This window comes from Oncorhynchus gorbuscha, linkage group LG05 (genome assembly GCF_021184085.1).
Source record: "Oncorhynchus gorbuscha isolate QuinsamMale2020 ecotype Even-year linkage group LG05, OgorEven_v1.0, whole genome shotgun sequence".
Lineage (NCBI taxonomy): Eukaryota > Metazoa > Chordata > Actinopteri > Salmoniformes > Salmonidae > Oncorhynchus > Oncorhynchus gorbuscha.
Window position 1 is genome coordinate 27,283,288 of NC_060177.1, and position 18,267 is coordinate 27,301,554.

General features: G+C 42.5%; 1 protein-coding gene across 1 annotated transcript; it reads left to right on the forward strand.

Moving 5' to 3' along the window:
* The first annotated feature begins 281 nt into the window (after nt 1-281).
* On the forward strand, nt 282-9,688 carry LOC124035770 (semaphorin-7A-like). The gene is made up of 14 exons (XM_046349443.1): nt 282-1,472; nt 3,452-3,597; nt 3,911-3,958; nt 4,068-4,169; nt 4,263-4,356; nt 4,446-4,553; nt 4,666-4,808; nt 5,221-5,399; nt 5,794-5,902; nt 6,030-6,201; nt 7,075-7,190; nt 7,471-7,616; nt 8,392-8,468; nt 8,600-9,688. The coding sequence occupies exons 1-14, from the start codon at nt 1,370-1,372 to the stop codon at nt 8,962-8,964; spliced, it is 1,908 nt and encodes a 635-aa protein (XP_046205399.1). The 5' UTR covers nt 282-1,369; the 3' UTR covers nt 8,965-9,688.
* Nucleotides 9,689-18,267: the final 8,579 nt, after the last annotated feature.

Here is an 18,267-nt window from a genome sequence, read left to right on the forward strand (position 1 = left end):
CATAACAACGTATTTTCATAGTAAAACAGGTTGGGCCCCATACAGGATACTCCTAGCCACAGGTGCTGGCCGGGAGTTCGGCCATAACTCCTCTGAAGATAGGGACGCACACACATTACACACTGACTCCTCTGAAGATAGGGACGCACACACATTACACACTGACTCCTCTGAAGACAGGGACGACGCACACACATTACACACTGACTCCTCTGAAGACAGGGACGACGCACATACAGTACACACATAGCTGCCGAGGACACCCAGATAAGACACCCACAGACTGGCAGAAAGCCTAGACTTAGAGACAAACTAGCACACACACATAATCTCCCTCCCAGCCGAACATTGTGTGACTGAAGATAGCGCACACACCAGATCCCCTTTTCAGCTGAACATGGTGTGACGACCAAGAACAGGCATGGCAGGATTCTACGATGAAGGACAGACAACAGAGCCAATGCCGGACGACTACACCCCAGCCTGATCCAATTCGAAGATCCGATCTCCTAGAAATCAACCTACTTTCTGTTGTGTATATGAAGCTTGTACTCACTGTTAGCAAGTGCCTTTTTCTGCTAGTCTCTGATGAGCAAACAGAGGAGCCCGTATATACGTGTACCAGATATCTTTACTCTGAATAAACCTGTCGCTTGTCATACAATCTACCACCTTGTCTGAATCGATCCTTAACCGGCTCATCCTTCTACATATCCTTTTATCAACAAGTTGCACTATCAAAAAGCCTGTGTGTGGGTGCTGTTACTCATCTGTGTGATGTGATCAATCTGTTTATTCCAATTCAGAATGAAAATTATTTATTGTATTTTAACAGCAACAGTTCCAACCTAGACAGATATGTAAGAGTGTTTTTAATGGGGGGAAATAAACATTAACATATATTTAATTTCATTCTTATTTATTTTTTTGTGAAATGTACTGATATTTATGTATAGTTGCATATTTTCCTAAGTTTGGGTCCCAGGAAAACACATAATTTCTCATTTGGGTCCCAGGCTGAAAAAGTTTAAGAACCCCTGGTCTAGACTAGTCTAGCCTTCTCTGAAAATAGGCTAATATGGGTAGTCAATCAAAAATATTACTGAGTGAAGTATGTTTCACTACAGAACAATTAAGCTACTTTGAGGCTACTGTACTTGATTGAAAATTGAAGACAAGACTAGATGGAAGACCAGACTGTATCTATACAGAAAAGTCCAGACTGTTCTCATAGACTAGACGTAACATAGTAAAAGTAAGACTAGATGGAAGACCCGACTCTATCTATACAGACCCCACCCTTGTGTTGTATGCTAAATCAACGTGCCTACCGTTTCAAGTAATTCATTGCGGAGAGACTCAGAAAAGTATGTGTCCGCTCGCGCTCTTTGCGGTCTTTTTAGGACAATTCATTTTTTCGGTGAAAGCTTCGACCCTTACCCACAAACCGAGAGTGACATTGACAGACAAAGGTAAAGTAAGCTTTTTCTTTTAAATCAATAGTACAAGTATTGAATGACGACAGCAGGATTGAATGATCAGGGCTATTAGGAGTCGATGTATATTCAATAGCTACTAAAAGTGTATTGAGTCCACAGTAGCCAAAGGGGTCGATTTATATTCAATACTAAACCATTTGGAGGAAAAGTGTATTGAGTCCACAATAGCCAAAAGGACTCGACTCTCTTTGAGTTCTCTTTCTCTCTCTTGATTTGGAACTGCTATCAAAGACCCGACTGTTCTCATAGACTAGACGTAGCATAGTATATGTAAATCCGGGACACTCAAATTAGTACGTTATATATGTTATGTTTGGTATGATTACACAAGACCAATGTCGATTTTTGCAGTGATGTAAAAACTCTTTAAAGTACTACTACTACTTTTGGGTATCTGTACTTTACTATTGATATTTTTGACGAATTTAACTTCACTACATTCATAAAGAAAAGTATGTACTTTTTAATCCATACATTTTCCCTGACACCCAAAAGCACTCGTTACATTTTGAATGCTTTGCAGGAAAGAAAATAGAAAATACGTAAATGTTGCACACACTGTAAGTCATAAAAGCGTCTGCTAAATGGCATATATTATTATTATTATTATTACTTGTCAAGAGAACATCCCTGGTCATCCCTACTGCCTCTGATCTGGCGAACTCACTAAACACACATGCTTTGTTTGTAAATTATATCTATGTGTTGGAGTGTGACCCTGGCTATCCATAAATACAAATGCATTTCAAAATTATGGCGCCTGGTTTGATTAATATAAGTATTTTTTATTTATACTTTTCCCTTTCCTTTTGATAGTTAAGTATATTTTAGCAACTACATGTACTTTTGATACTTAGGTACAGTACCCGTTAAAAGTTTGGATATGTAACTGATGTGAAACGGTGCGCACTAAATAGCGTTTGGATAACGATGCTTCGTGGGTGACTGTTGTTGATGTGTGCAGAGGGTCCCTGGTTCGTGCTGGGTCTCTGGGTTTAGAAACTCTGTGGTGCTATGCCGGAATGTGAAAACATACCTCAATCCAGGGATGGAATATGTCATTCTACTCATACTCATCCCGAATCGAGAATATTTAAATACTGCTTGTTTTTAATTAAACTGACGTTTTCACCAGCATGCTAGGCTAGCTAATGCAATAGCAACCAACCCATTGAAAGTGCAACGCCTAGAGTTGGGGTGAGTAGCTACCGGGAGTGTTATTGAATCCAATGGGTTGCTTTAGCATTAGCTTGCTGACGAAAATGGCAGTTTAATAAAAATAATGAACAGTATTTCAATCTTCTCGATTCGCCTTTCATCATTTCGTAATGATTAGAAGTACAACGATATATTCCATCCCTGGATTGAAGTATACTGTGACAGGCTCTGGCTGTCCACATTCTGACATAGTACCGTTCCGACTCAAGGGAGAGAAATTAAAGAGAGTAGGATCCTTTTTGCGCTTCTCCAAAAGTACAAGAACATGAACCATATTTCATACCTTTGTCATTAGCCAACTCTGGTAAGGAACACAAACTATTTATACAAGCCTACATTAATACTGAGCTTGAACATATTTAATGAGGAATGTCCATCATACAGCCTATCACAGTGGTGAGATACAAGGACAGCAGGCCTATCCTTAATATAATATGGAAATATGCTATGCTACGGTAAAGTTAGAAGGATAAACTCATCTGGCAGAACGTGAATCATTAACCCTATTCAAATTCAGTCACTTATTTTATTTAACTCTGGCAATGTCAGTATATACTGTGTGAACAAAACATTAGGAACACCTGCTCTTTCCATGACATAGCTTTCACCTGGTCCGTCATAAGGATCAATCGTGGTTTCTAAGAAGTTATCCTAGTTCCAGAGTGTAATCTCAATGAGCACAGTTTTTGCATGAACACATATTTGCTTAATGATTTATATCTCTGTGTCCTCAGATGTGAGCTTCCTAAGAATCCACCTGTCTGGGAATAACAGCCGTATAGAGCTCCTGCAGGGCCCTCAGGACAACATAGTATATGCTACAGACCACATAAACCTGTTCCAGACAAACTTCAACAGTTCTAAGACCTCTAGAATGCTAGTATGACTGAGTTACATACCCTTACTGCAAACCTTACTTGTGTATTGTGTTTGATCACTATTTTGTTGCTGCACAGCAAGAAATGCAAACTTGTAGTATATTCAATGTTTAAAAAGGCTTTTAAACTTTGTAATATCCACTTTAAAATGTCACTTGATTTACCCTAACGAAAATGTATCAATGCCTACAAAAAATGTCCATTAATTATAATCCACATGTCCTGTTGTATTAAACTCGCTCAAATGAAGGTCCTACATCTGTACATCTGTACCTGTACAATCTTTTTAATTATTTGAATTTTTTGCCTTTGCAGAGTCCTGTGTTTCGAGAGGAATGTAGAAGTAATGATTCCACATCACCAGTGAGTTTCTGAAAAGATGAGAGGATGTTGGTTTTATAGCATAGTTCATTACTAAAGTTGCACATATTTGGTTTACAACCATGTAACACAGTTATGTTTTCTCCTTCAGGACTGTCACTATAACATCACTGTTTTACACAAGACTAACGATCCAAACCAACTGTTCCTGTGTGGAACCAATGGACAACAACACACATTGTGCTGTTACATGGTATGGGAAATACTTTTCATTATATAAGTATACAATACTTTTCATGGTACCATTTTGCCATTGGCATGTTAACACAAAACGATTCCACTGTAGAACCCATCAGATGACCCGTTTAACTGCACTCGATCCAAGGCCATCCAAATCATTCAACAACACATAAATGAAACAGAGCCATCACTCCTCATTGGTGAGGAAAATGTCTAATTGGAAAACATTACCCTATAATATGACCTAATGTTCCTGAGTGGTTATTGAGCTAATGTGTTGTGTCTCCAGGTTCTCCTGAGGTAGAGCAGTTCTACACCACTCACTCAGGCACAGAGGGTTCCGTGGGGATCAACAGGTTCGGGAAGAACAGACTATGGACAGACAACAGTGGAACAGGTATGGAGCAGGGCGTGAGAACAAGACATGGCCTGACATGGTTTTGCATAGTACTGTATATCTGATCAGACTGTCCATGGACTGTCATTATTTCTCCTGTTCTTTTCCTTAGAACAGAGATATGTGAGTTTGGTGGCTAGCGGGCAGAGAGAGGATCGTCTGCAGGACAGACTATATGCTTTCTACATAGAGAAGAACCGACACCCGTGTTTGGACTCTGATCTCTGGGTTCCCCGGGTTGCCCAAGTCTGCATGGTAAGCACCACAGGAGGTTGGTGGCACCTTAATTGGAGAGGAGAGGCTTGTGGTAATGGCTGGGAGGAATCAGTGGAATGGTATCAAATACATCAAACACATGGTTTCCAGGTGTTTTAATGCCATTCCATTTGCTCCGTTCCGGCCATTATTATGAGCCGTTCTCCCCAGCATCCTCCACTGGTAAGCACTACATAACTGTAGAGCATGAATCATGCCTGCACTGTATATAATCATCAGTGTTGCAGTTTAGTTCAGAACATCTTTGTAGCTCTTTCATATGTGGTACCACTCCATTTCTGCCCATTTAAGCCCTTAATTAAGACTAATTCCATCGGGGGGCTCCTTGAGTGGTGTGTGCACTGCCCACTGTGATTATCTTAACATGTCTGTGGTTGCATGTGTGTTCCAGGCCGATCGTGGAGGACCTAAGGGTTATCTGCAGTTCAGGTGGACCTCCAAGCTGAGTGCCAGGCTCTTCTGTGGATACCAAGACAGCAGGCTGTACTTCACCCAGCTAGTGGACGTGAACACTGTTCTGGCAGAGAGGTGGCAGGATACCAGGGTCTATGCACTCTTCAGGAATGGCTGGTAGGACGACATACTGTATGTAGATAGATCATAATGGACCTTAGTAACATACACAAATCATCAATAACATCACAACAGGCGCTGGTAACAGGGACTCATAGTACAGTTTATGACATATATATGACATGAAGTTGCAGTGCCGTTAAGAAATTTTTTTTTTTTTTTTTTTTTAAACTGAAAGTGACACAACGATTAAGAAAACCAAAATGTCATAGTCTTTGTTTTGTTCTTATCACCATGGAAGTTTGGGTTGTGCTTCCCCTCTCCCCTTTTCTGATCTCGAGAGTCCGCTGTTTCTCTGACCTTCACTGAAAGCAGAAGTCGTGAAACATTACGAAAGAGACCTTTAGTAAGGGGTTAGTTGAAACTTGCTGAGCTCTGTGTCTACCCCTAGGGGTATGAGTGCTGTATGTGTCTACACCGTAGAAGATATTGACCACATCTTTAAAACCTCCAACTTCAAGGGACACACGGGGTCCATCCCAATCCCACGACCTGGGAAGGTATGCTCAACAATATGACTTTCTAGTCAGCTCTACTCCTTTACTCTGTATGTTTACTATATTGGACTGTATTCTGTGTATGTCTTCGTATGTTGAAGTATACATACAAGTGTCCATCCTCTTGTAGTGTGTTGAAGACAGTACTAGACTCCCCATGGAAGTCCTCAAAATGGTGGACAAGGTTTCAGAGATGGAGGAGTGTGTCACCAGTAAGCCTCTCCTGGTCACTCACCACTATTACCACCACATCCGCGTGGACAGAGTCCAAGGCAAAGGGAATGTCCTGTTTCTGTCTCTAGGTGAGAAGTTTTGATCTCTAGACGATGAATCAGAAATGATCGGTCTGAAAGGAATGACGGGAAACCTTATGTTTGGAGACCTTTAACATAGACCTCATATGACCCAGCAGCAAGTGATGATAAGGAGCCGTATTGTGTATACGTACAGCATATTTATAGGAATGTGGATGAGGTGAGAACATTTCCATCTTATACTCACACCAGTTTTAAGAGACAGAGGCTTTCAGAGGGTTGAAATACTATTGACCGTACATGGGTGTAAAGTGATACTTTTTTCATGCTGACTACCTGACACTGATCTTTTGTAAGGTGTAAAAAAGGCCTGTCTGAGCGGTTCATTTTTTAGTTTAAAAATATAACTAAGCGGAAGTATACTCTTATCACACTCTGCTGGGAAACCAGAGATGCAGTTCATTTCCCATCATTGGCACACAGACTTATTCAAACAACCCTAACTTGAGATTCACGTTTGCACAACATTTTGTAGGTTGTGGTTAGCGTCAAGAGAAGTACAATCCAAACATGAGACTGATGAATGTAATTGAAGTACAGTATTAGAAGCATTACTGGAGCAATAGTCATAGATACTCATAGATATGTGTCCTTAGGGCGAGTCTATGCCTCACCATGCATCTGTACTGTGAGTGGTGTAATATGACTGGAGGATGTCTCAACATTATGTTGAAACATGAACTATTGTGTGTGTGTTATGCTTAAATGACTGTTGACATTTCTTACACAACTTTCTTTTGTAATGTTTGACTCTCACTCATAACCTCAATTATCGATAACTGCTGTTTGACACACTGCGTGTGTGTGTGTGTGTGCGTGTGCGTGTGCGTGTGTGTGTGCGTGCGTGCGTGTCTACACTAGGGAATGGAGGGATTCATAAGGTTCTGGAGAGGGATGGTCATGCCTTCGTCATCGCTGAGTTACAACCTTTTAACTACAGAGCACACATCCTCAGTATGATGTTGCACTCCTCCACGGTGAGTCAAGGAACACAGCCCACACCGAAACCTCCCCACAGATGCAACAGTGGTAATAAGGAAACATGGAGTGGAATAGACAATAGTCAAAGAGATTTCTTTCAAACCATGTTTATATCTCTATAATAATATTGTAAAATAAGTGGTGTTCTTATTGTAAATCAGCAACTTTCTTCTGCAGTCAACAGTCATTGTTTGAGTACTTCCTACAATATTAGGTTCTAGATAGCACCTTTTTTTCCAAAGAGTGTACTAATGTTCTTGTGGTGTTGTGTTCCAGGGGAAGCTGTATGTGGCCTCCAGCAGAGAGCTGGTTCAGATTGACCTGGGCAGCTGTGAGCAGTATGGAGCCCAGTGTGAAGACTGTGTCCTGGCCAGAGACCCTTACTGTGGCTGGGATGGCCATCACTGCACCACAGCAACAAAGTAAGACCAAACACAGCCCGCTTGCAGCTTATAGCATCCGCTATATAGGTATTTAATGGTAGTGATTCAAAAACAGATTTTTCATGAATGGTTTCCTCTCTGTGGTTTCCTGTCAGCCTTACAGTTTATTTGGAACACTTCATAGTGTTTGTCAAAAATGCTAATATAGAGTGGTGCATTATTTTGGCCATTATACTAGACCTTATTTTCCTTCAGTTCAGTTCAACATGGCCAGAGCCAGTTTTTCCAGAATTATGTAAACACACATGGCCCTTGTTCAAAGAAATGTGGTGTCAGATGAGGCCTTGAAAACAAACACAATATACTTAAAACAAGTGTGGTGTCAGATAGAGGCCATAAAAGAAAACAAAATATACTTCATTTGATTAAACATAACATACAAGTCCGTCTGCAGTGTGTGTCAGTGGGAAGTGTTAGTTCTCACTTCCTCACTCTGACCTTCTGTTAAAAGTATACTACACTTCCTCCTCTACACTCCGCCAACACATGCTACACACACACACATGCTACACACACACAATACTACACACTACCTGTTGTGTCGTCAAATGCTCTATGCTCTGTTGGTGTGATACCATGTGTTTTCAGTTCATCTTTGCATTTTCAAATAACTATCACTGCCAACCACAAGGGAGACACTCTACTGGCCCATAAACAGGAATAAGCAACCTCTGAGTGAAAATAGACATTCACTATTTTCTGGTTGAGTTGCTTGTTGAGACTCCTTAACTCATATGTGCTTGTCTTTTTACAGTAAGACAATTCAGGATGTGGAGAACGGGAACCATCAGGTATGCAGCAACATGTCCAGAGGAGGTACTGCAAGTAAAGGTGTGTAGTGTGTTACAGCCACCCTTGTATAAATACAAAACCATTTATTATGACCATGTACTATAATAAAGGATGGAAACCACCCACAATGGTTAGCTATGGAAGTCTAAAAAGCTATGTTTTGCTCTTAGTTTATGTTCTAAGGTCATCAGGTGGCGCTGCAGATGGAATCAGAGTTTCTCAATCTTCAAAGTACTTCCTCCATTGCCCAACCTTGTCCAGCCACGCTGAGTACAGCTGGAGGCACCAGGGCAACAACACAGCAACACCGTGCATCTCCAGAGGGTCAGAGCACCAGTGTCTCCTGCTAATAGAGAGCATGGGCCCTGAGCAGCAGGGAACATACAGCTGTGTGTCTGAGGAGAGGGGCTACCACAGGACCCTGGTGCAGTACCAGTTACAGCTGGACAGTGGGGCCTCAGGCCTGGCCTCTCACCACCTGCCCTGTCTTGGTCTGGGTCTGGTACTAACACTGGTCCTGACTTTGCTCTGCTAGCATCAGCTCTATGGACTCTCACCCCAGCCCTATGACCAAGCTGACTTGACTTGGACATCCCTGAACTTGTACTTTTGTCTTCCTTACACCCAAGCTACCTTAAGAATAGTTCATGACAGTCAATGTCCGAGCCATTTCGCTGAGCCGTTTCCTTTGTTACTTTCACAATCAATTGGTAAAAAATAGAATGTTGTAGAAGTTAAAGCTACTGCACTTTTGCGGAGTTAAGGATTTATTGGCCTTATGCATTTTATAATCATGCTACGTTATCCAATATGGAACTTTTCAGGGGTTTAAAATATTTAATGTGAAAATCTGAATGTACAGTATATATAGCAAAAGCAGACTTAAATTTGTTACATTTTAGAAATCAATGTTTTAATGAACTCCTAACTTTCTTGCTAACAGCATGATGGTTGTAAATATATACAGTACCAGTCAAAAGTTAGGACACACCTACTCATTCAAGGGGTTTTCTTTATTTTTACTATTTTCTACATTGTACAATAATAGTGAAAACATCAAAACTATGAAATGACACATTTGGAATTATGTAGTAACCTAAAAAGTGTAAAACAAATAAACTCAGCAAAAAAAGAAACGCCCTCTCACTGTCAACTGTGAGATGTGTGTAAATACATGTGTAAATATTGGTATGAACATAACATTCAATAAGAAGACATAAACTGAACAAGTTCCACAGACATGGGACTAACAGAAATTGAATAATGTGTCCCTGAACAAAGGGGGGGGGTAAAATCAAATGTAACAGTCACTATCTGGTGTGGCCACCAACTGCATTAAGCACTGCAGTGCATCTCCTCCTCATGGACTGCACCAGATTTGCCAGTTCTGAGATGTTCTTTCTGAGATGTAGCCATTATTTACTATTTTACACCTAGGGTTACTATACATAACTTTAACCCATTTTATAAGAGATTCTCCAAAATGTAAATATTCCGGGAGCAGGTGCAATTTGCAGTTCAAGATCAAGCAAACGTAGCAGAATTCAAAGTTGGGCTTTACAACATGCAAAAAGGTAGGTCGCTTCGGTCTAGAAAAGACTGGAAGGATTAAACTAGCAAAAGAGTGGGTGGAATGTACGGTAAATTAACATCCTATGCATCAGATGTAAAAAAAAATAAAAAAATACAACAGCAAGCCTTGTAGAGGACACCCAGGTTAACACTCAAAAATGTAATAAAAAGTAGACACTACTGCCAGAGTCTTCAGAACAGCCTTAGGAGGATGCTAAACATCACATACTTCCGGCGCCGACTGAGATGGCCGCCTCGCTTCGCGTTCCTAGGAAACTGCAGTTTTTTGTTTTTTTACGTGTTATTTCTTACATTAGTACCCCAGGTCATCTTAGGTTTCATTACATACAGTCGAGAAGAACTACTGAATATAAGATCAGCGTCAACTCACCATCAGTACGACCAAGAATATGTTTTCCGCGACGCGGATCCTGTGTTCTGCCTTACAAACAGGACAACGGAATGGATCGCATGCAGCGACCCAAGGAAACGACTCCGAAAAAGAGGGAAACGCGGCGGTGTTCTGGTCAGACTCCGAAAAAGGGCACATCGCGCACCACTTCCCAGTATTCTTCTTGCCAATGTCCAGTCTCTCGACAACAAGGTTGATGAAATCCGAGCAAGGGTGGCATTCCAGAGGGACATCAGAGACTGCAACGTTCTTTGCTTTACGGAGACATGGCTTACTGGGAAAACGCTATCCAGGGCGGTGCAGCCAACGGGTTTCTCCACGCATCGCGCCGACAGAAACAAACATCTCTCTGGTAAGAAGAGTGGCGGGGGCGTATGCCTCATGACTAACGGGACATGGTGTGATGAAGGAAACATACAGGAACTCAAATCCTTCTGTTCACCTGATTTAGAATTCCTCACAATCAAATGTAGACCGCATTATCTTCCAAGATAATTCTCTTCGATTATAATCACAGCCGTATATATCCCCCCAAGCAGACACATCGATGGCTCTGAACGAACTTTATTTAACTCTTTGCAAACTGGAAAACATTTATCCGGAGGCTGCATTCATTGTAGCTGGGGATTTTAACAAAGCCAATCTGAAAACAAGACTCCCTAAATTTTATCAGCATATCGATTGCGCAACCAGGGGTGGTAAAACCTTGGATCATTGTTACTCTAACTTCCGCGACGCATATAAGGCCCTGCCCCGCCCCCCTTTCGGAAAAGCTGACCACGACTCCATTTTGCTGATCCCTGCCTACAGGCAGAAATTAAAACAAGAGGCTCCCACGCTGAGGTCTGTCCAACGCTGGTCAGACCAAGCTGACTCCACACTCCAAGACTGCTTCCATCACGTGGACTGGGACATGTTTCGTATTGCGTCAGATGGGAATATTGACGAATACGCTGATTCGGTGTGCGAGTTCATTAGAACGTGCGTCGAAGATGTCGTTCCCATAGCAACGATAAAAACATTCCCTAACCAGAAACCACTGCTTTTAATCAGGGCAAGGTGTCTGGCAACATGACTGAATACAAACAGTGCAGCTATTCCCTCCGTAAGGCTATTAAACAAGCTAAGCGTCAGTACAGAGACAAAGTGGAATCTCAATTCAATGGCTCAGACACAAGAGGCATGTGGCAGGGTCTACAGTCAATCACGGACTACAAGATGAAATCCAGCCCAGTCACGGACCAGGATGTCTTGCTCCCAGGCAGACTAAATAACTTTTTTGCCCGCTTTGAGGACAATACAGTGCCACTGACACGGCCTGCATGTCTCTCCTTCACTGCAGCCGAGGTGAGTAAGACATTTAAACGTGTTAACCCTCGCAAGGCTGCAGGCCCAGACGGCATCCCCAGCCGCGCCCTCAGAGCATGCGCAGACCAGCTGGCCGGTGTGTTTACGGACATATTCAATCAATCCCTATACCAGTCTGCTGTTCCCACATGCTTCAAGAGGGCCACCATTGTTCCTGTTCCCAAGAAAGTTAAGGTAACTGAGCTAAACGACTACCGCCCCGTAGCACTCACTTCCGTCATCATGAAGTGCTTTGAGAGACTAGTCAAGGACCATATCACCTCCACCCTACCTGACACCCTAGACCCACTCCAATTTGCTTACCGCCCAAATAGGTCCACAGACGATGCAATCTCAACCACACTGCACACTGCCCTAACCCACCTGGACAAGAGGAATACCTATGTGAGAATGCTGTTCATCGACTACAGCTCGGCATTCAACACCATAGTACCCTCCAAGCTCGTCATCAAGCTCGAGACCCTGGGTCTCGACCCCGCCCTGTGCAACTGGGTACTGGACTTTCTGACGGGCCGCCCCCAGGTGGTGAGGGTAGGCAACAACATCTCCTCCCCGCTGATCCTCAACACGGGGGCCCCACAAGGGTGCGTTCTGAGCCCTCTCCTGTACTCCCTGTTCACCCACGACTGCGTGGCCACGCACGCCTCCAACTCAATCATCAAGTTTGCGGACGACACAACAGTGGTAGGCTTGATTACCAACAACGACGAGACGGCCTACAGGGAGGAGGTGAGGGCCCTCGGAGTGTGGTGTCAGGAAAATAACCTCACACTCAACGTCAACAAAACTAAGGAGATGATTGTGGACTTCAGGAAACAGCAGAGGGAACACCCCCTATCCACATCGATGGAACAGTAGTGGAGAGGGTAGCTAGTTTTAAGTTCCTCGGCATACACATCACAGACAAACTGAATTGGTCCACTCACACTGACAGCGTCGTGAAGAAGGCGCAGCAGCGCCTATTCAACCTCAGGAGGCTGAAGAAATTCGGCTTGTCACCAAAAGCACTCACAAACTTCTACAGATGCACAATCGAGAGCATCCTGGCGGGCTGTATCACCGCCTGGTACGGCAACTGCTCCGCCCTCAACCGTAAGGCTCTCCAGAGGGTAGTGAGGACTGCACAACGCATCACCGGGGGCAAACTACCTGCCCTCAAGGACACCTACACCACCCGTTGTTACAGGAAGGCCATAAAGATCATCAAGGACATCAACCACCCGAACCACTGCCTGTTCACCCCGCTATCATCCAGAAGGCGAGGTCAGTACAGGTGCATCAAAGCTGGGACCGAGAGACTGAAAAACAGCTTCTATCTCAAGGCCATCAGACTGTTAAACAGCCACCACTAACACTGAGTGGCTGCTGCCAACACACTGTCATTGACACTGACCCAACTCCAGCCATTTTAATAATGGGAATTGATGGGAAATGATGTAAATATATCACTAACCACTTTAAACAATGCTACCTTATATAATGTTACTTACCCTACATTATTCATCTCATATGCATATGTATATACTGTACTCTACATCATCGACTGCATCCTTATGTAACACATGTATCACTAGCCACTTTAACTATGCCACTTTGTTTACTTTGTCTACACACTCATCTCATATGTATATACTGTACTCGATACCATCTACTGTATGCTGCTCTGTACCATCACTCATTCATATATCCTTATGTACATGTTCCTTATCCCCTTACACTGTGTATAAGACAGTAGTTTTGGAATTGTTAGTTAGATTACTTGTTGGTTATCACTGCATTGTCGGAACTAGAAGCACAAGCATTTCGCTACACTCGCATTAACATCTGCTAACCATGTGTATGTGACAAATAAAATTTGATTTGAAATTTGATTTGATTTTGATTTGACATCCACATGCCTGCTCATGGCTTTGAGCAAGAAGTTGACATGGTAGGAAAAAAAATAGTTTCAAGTTTGTAATCTGAATATGAGCCTCATATTATCACATATAAATTCTCAAATGTGTGTTCTGCTGTTGCCTACATTTATTTAAAGTTATATTTTGATATTTGTTTTACTTCTACATTGTCTTGAAAATGATATGAAATTCGGGTCTTGAAAGCCCCACAGCTGAGTATGTGTAACGGCGTTCGTCTGTTGAATGAAGAAAGTCGGACCGAAATGCAGCGTGTAGGTTACTCATGACTTTAATGAACAGAATAGCGGTACATGAAATAACTGAAATACAAAAACAACAGAACGGAACGTGAAACTAATTACAGCCTATCTGGTGACTAATACACAAAGACAGTAACAAACACCCACAAAATACAAAGCGAAAGTCAGGCTGCCTAAATACGGTTCCCAATCAGAGACAACGCGAAGCACCTGACTCCAATTGAGAATCGCCTCAGGCAGCCAAGCCTATACAACACCCCTAATTAGCCGCGATCCCAAATACTACAAACCCGAATACGAAACACAACATATAAACCCATGTCACACCCTGGCCTACCCAAACATAATAACAAAAACACAAAATACAATGACCAAGGCGTGACAGTATGTGTGCATATGTCTGGTGTTCTCAAGTGTCGTCTAAAAATGTTACTGTACATTGATGAGGCTATAAGAAATTCAGACTTGTGTAAGCCCCGCTTCTACACTCACATCAGTGAATTCTAAAATGCTTTGAATAATTAGCACCTTGGAGAGTGCTGTCCGTTTCACCACCATAGATAGTAGGCTACTTGGAGAGTGCTGTCCATTTAATAATAATAATATATAATAATAATAATATAATAATAATAATATATGCCATTTAGCAGACGCTTTTATCCAAAGCGACTTACCGTCATGTGTGCATACATTCTACGTATGGGTGATCCCGGGAATCGAACCCACTACCCTGGCGTTACAAGCGCCATGCTCTACCAACTGAGCTACAGAAGGACACCACCATAGATAGTAGGCTACTTGGAGAGTGCTGTCCGTTTCACCACCATAGATAGTAGGCTACTTGGAGAGTGCTGTTTCACCACCATAGATAGTAGGCTACTTGAAGAGTGCCGTTTCACCACCATAGATAGTAGGCTACTTGGAGAGTGCTGTCCGTTTCACCACCATAGATAGTAGGCTACTTGGAGAGTGCTGTTTCACCACCATAGATAGTAGGCTACTTGGAGAGTGCTGTTTCACCACCATAGATGGTAGGCTACTTGAAGAGTGCTGTTTCACCACCATAGATAGTAGGCTACTTGAAGAGTGCTGTTTCACCACCATAGATAGTAGGCTACTTGGAGAGTGCTGTTTCACCACCATAGATAGTAGGCTACTTGAAGAGTGCTGTTTCACCACCATAGACAGTAGGCTACTTGGAGAGTGCTGTTTCACCACCATAGATAGTAGGCTACTTGGAGAGTGCTGTTTCACCACCATAGATAATAGGCTACTTGGAGAGTGCTGTTTCACCACCATAGATAGTAGGCTACTTGAAGAGTGCTGTTTCACCACCATAGATAGTAGGCTACTTGGAGAGTGCTGTTTCACCACCATAGATAGTAGGCTACTTGGAGAGTGCTGTTTCACCACCATAGATAGTAGGCTACTTGAAGAGTGCTGTTTCACCACCATAGATAGTAGGCTACTTGAAGAGTGCTGTTTCACCACCATAGATAATAGGCTACTTGAAGAGTGCTGTTTCACCACCATAGATAGTAGGCTACTTGGAGAGTGCTGTTTCACCACCATAGATAGTAGGCTACTTGAAGAGTGCTGTTTCACCACCATAGATAGTAGGCTACTTGAAGAGTGCTGTTTCACCACCATAGATAGTAGGCTACTTGGAGAGTGCTGTTTCACCACCATAGATAGTAGGCTACTTGGAGAGTGCTGTTTCACCACCATAGATAGTAGGCTACTTGAAGAGTGCTGTTTCACCACCATAGATAGTAGGCTACTTGGAGAGTGCTGTTTCACCACCATAGATAGTAGGCTACTTGGAGAGTGCTGTTTCACCACCATAGATAATAGGCTACTTGGAGAGTGCTGTTTCACCACCATAGATAGTAGGCTACTTGGAGAGTGCTGTTTCACCACCATAGATAATAGGCTACTTGAAGAGTGCTGTTTCACCACCATAGATAGTAGGCTACTTGGAGAGTGCTGTTTCACCACCATAGATAGTAGGCTACTTGAAGAGTGCTGTTTCACCACCATAGATAATAGGCTACTTGAAGAGTGCTGTTTCACCACCATAGATAGTAGGCTACTTGGAGAGTGCTGTTTCACCACCATAGATAGTAGGCTACTTGGAGAGTGCTGTTTCACCACCATAGATAGTAGGCTACTTGGAGAGTGCTGTTTCACCACCATAGATAGTAGGCTACTTGGAGAGTGCTGTTTCACCACCATAGATAGTAGGCTACTTGAAGAGTGCTGTTTCACCACCATAGATAGTAGGCTACTTGGAGAGTGCTGTTTCACCACCATAGATAGTAGGCTACTTGAAGAGTGCTGTTTCACCACCATAGATAGTAGGCTACTTGGAGAGTGCTGTTTCACCACCATAGATAATAGGCTACTTGAAGAGTGCTGTTTCACCACCATAGATAGTAGGCTACTTGAAGAGTGCTGTTTCACCACCATAGATAATAGGCTACTTGAAGAGTGCTGTTTCACCACCATAGATAGTAGGCTACTTGGAGAGTGCTGTTTCACCACCATAGATAATAGGCTACTTGAAGAGTGCTGTTTCACCACCATAGATAATAGACTACTTGGAGAGTGCTGTTTCACCACCATATATAATAGGCTACTTGAAGAGTGCTGTTTCACCACCATAGATAATAGGCTACTTGAAGAGTGCTGTTTCACCACCATAGATAATAGGCTACTTGAAGAGTGCTGTTTCACCACCATAGGTAATAGGCTACTTGAAGAGTGCTGTTTCACCACCATAGATAGTAGGCTACTTGAAGAGTGCTGTTTCACCACCATAGATAATAGGCTACTTGAAGAGTGCTGTTTCACCACCATAGATAGTAGGCTACTTGGAGAGTGCTGTTTCACCACCATAGATAGTAGGCTACTTGGAGAGTGCTGTTTCACCACCATAGATAGTAGGCTACTTGGAGAGTGCTGTTTCACCACCATAGATAGTAGGCTAGGCTTGAGTTGAGAGTGACCATGATGCTTGTTTCAGGGGAACGGCACCTCAGTACCATCTGAGATAAGGGCACTGTCCACCTCTGGCCTGCTCGCCTCCCTACCACTGGCAAAACTTGCTCTGGCTCCCCAATGAGTGCTGTTTCACCACCTTCCGGAGAGAAACCCCACCTAGGATAGGATAAAGTAATCCTTCTCACCCCCCTTAAAATATTTAGATGCACTATTGTAAAGTGGTTGTTCCACTGGATGTCATAAGGTGATTTGTAGGCTACTTGAAGAGTGCTGTTTCAAATGACTTAAATGTAAAATGTAGATAATAGGCTACTTGAAGAGTGCTGTTTCACCACCATAGATAGTAGGCTACTTGGAGAGTGCTGTTTCACCACCATAGATAATAGGCTACTTGGAGAGTGCTGTTTCACCACCATAGATAGTAGGCTACTTGGAGAGTGCTGTTTCACAACCATAGATAGTAGGCTACTTGAAGAGTGCTGTTTCACCACCATAGATAGTAGGCTACTTGGAGAGTGCTGTTTCACCACCATAGATAGTAGGCTACTTGGAGAGTGCTGTTTCACCACCATAGATAATAGGCTACTTGGAGAGTGCTGTTTCACCACCATAGATAATAGGCTACTTGGAGAGTGCTGTTTCACCACCATAGATAGTAGGCTACTTGAAGAGTGCTGTTTCACCACCATAGATAGTAGGCTACTTGGAGAGTGCTGTTTCACCACCATAGATAGTAGGCTACTTGAAGAGTGCTGTTTCACCACCATAGATAATAGGCTACTTGGCTGCTACGTTGTGTTTGACACTTTTTTCTCAATGTGTTCCAGTACCAGATCCCCCCATGATAATGTAGGCTATACAATAGAAATAAGATTTTTAATTTTTTTATTTAACAAGAAGCAGAGAAAGTCAAGGTTGCCAAGAATTAAGACATTCAAGAGCGCCCATCCCTGCAAGTTAAAAGACTGCAATTTCAATTCTGCATAACGGCACAGCATTTCATCAACTTCAATGTTGGAAATGTGATACTGTATGCTTCAGTTTGCTGCCATATGACTGGTTTCACATTTGTCTCTAAGGTAAAATATATATTTTTAAATGCCATTTATATTTACAATTAACTTATCCAAACAGATTTCTTATTTACCTATCTCTTATTAATAGCTCTTATCAAGTTGTAAATTACAGTCCTTGGAGAACGATGTTAATTCTATCGGGGAAAAAATGTAATGCTTTTATAATCCTGGAACCGGTCGGTTCACTAGACCTTATTTATGGTTTCGTCACAAGTAAAGGTGGTAAAATGAGGAAATTAAGTCGAGATC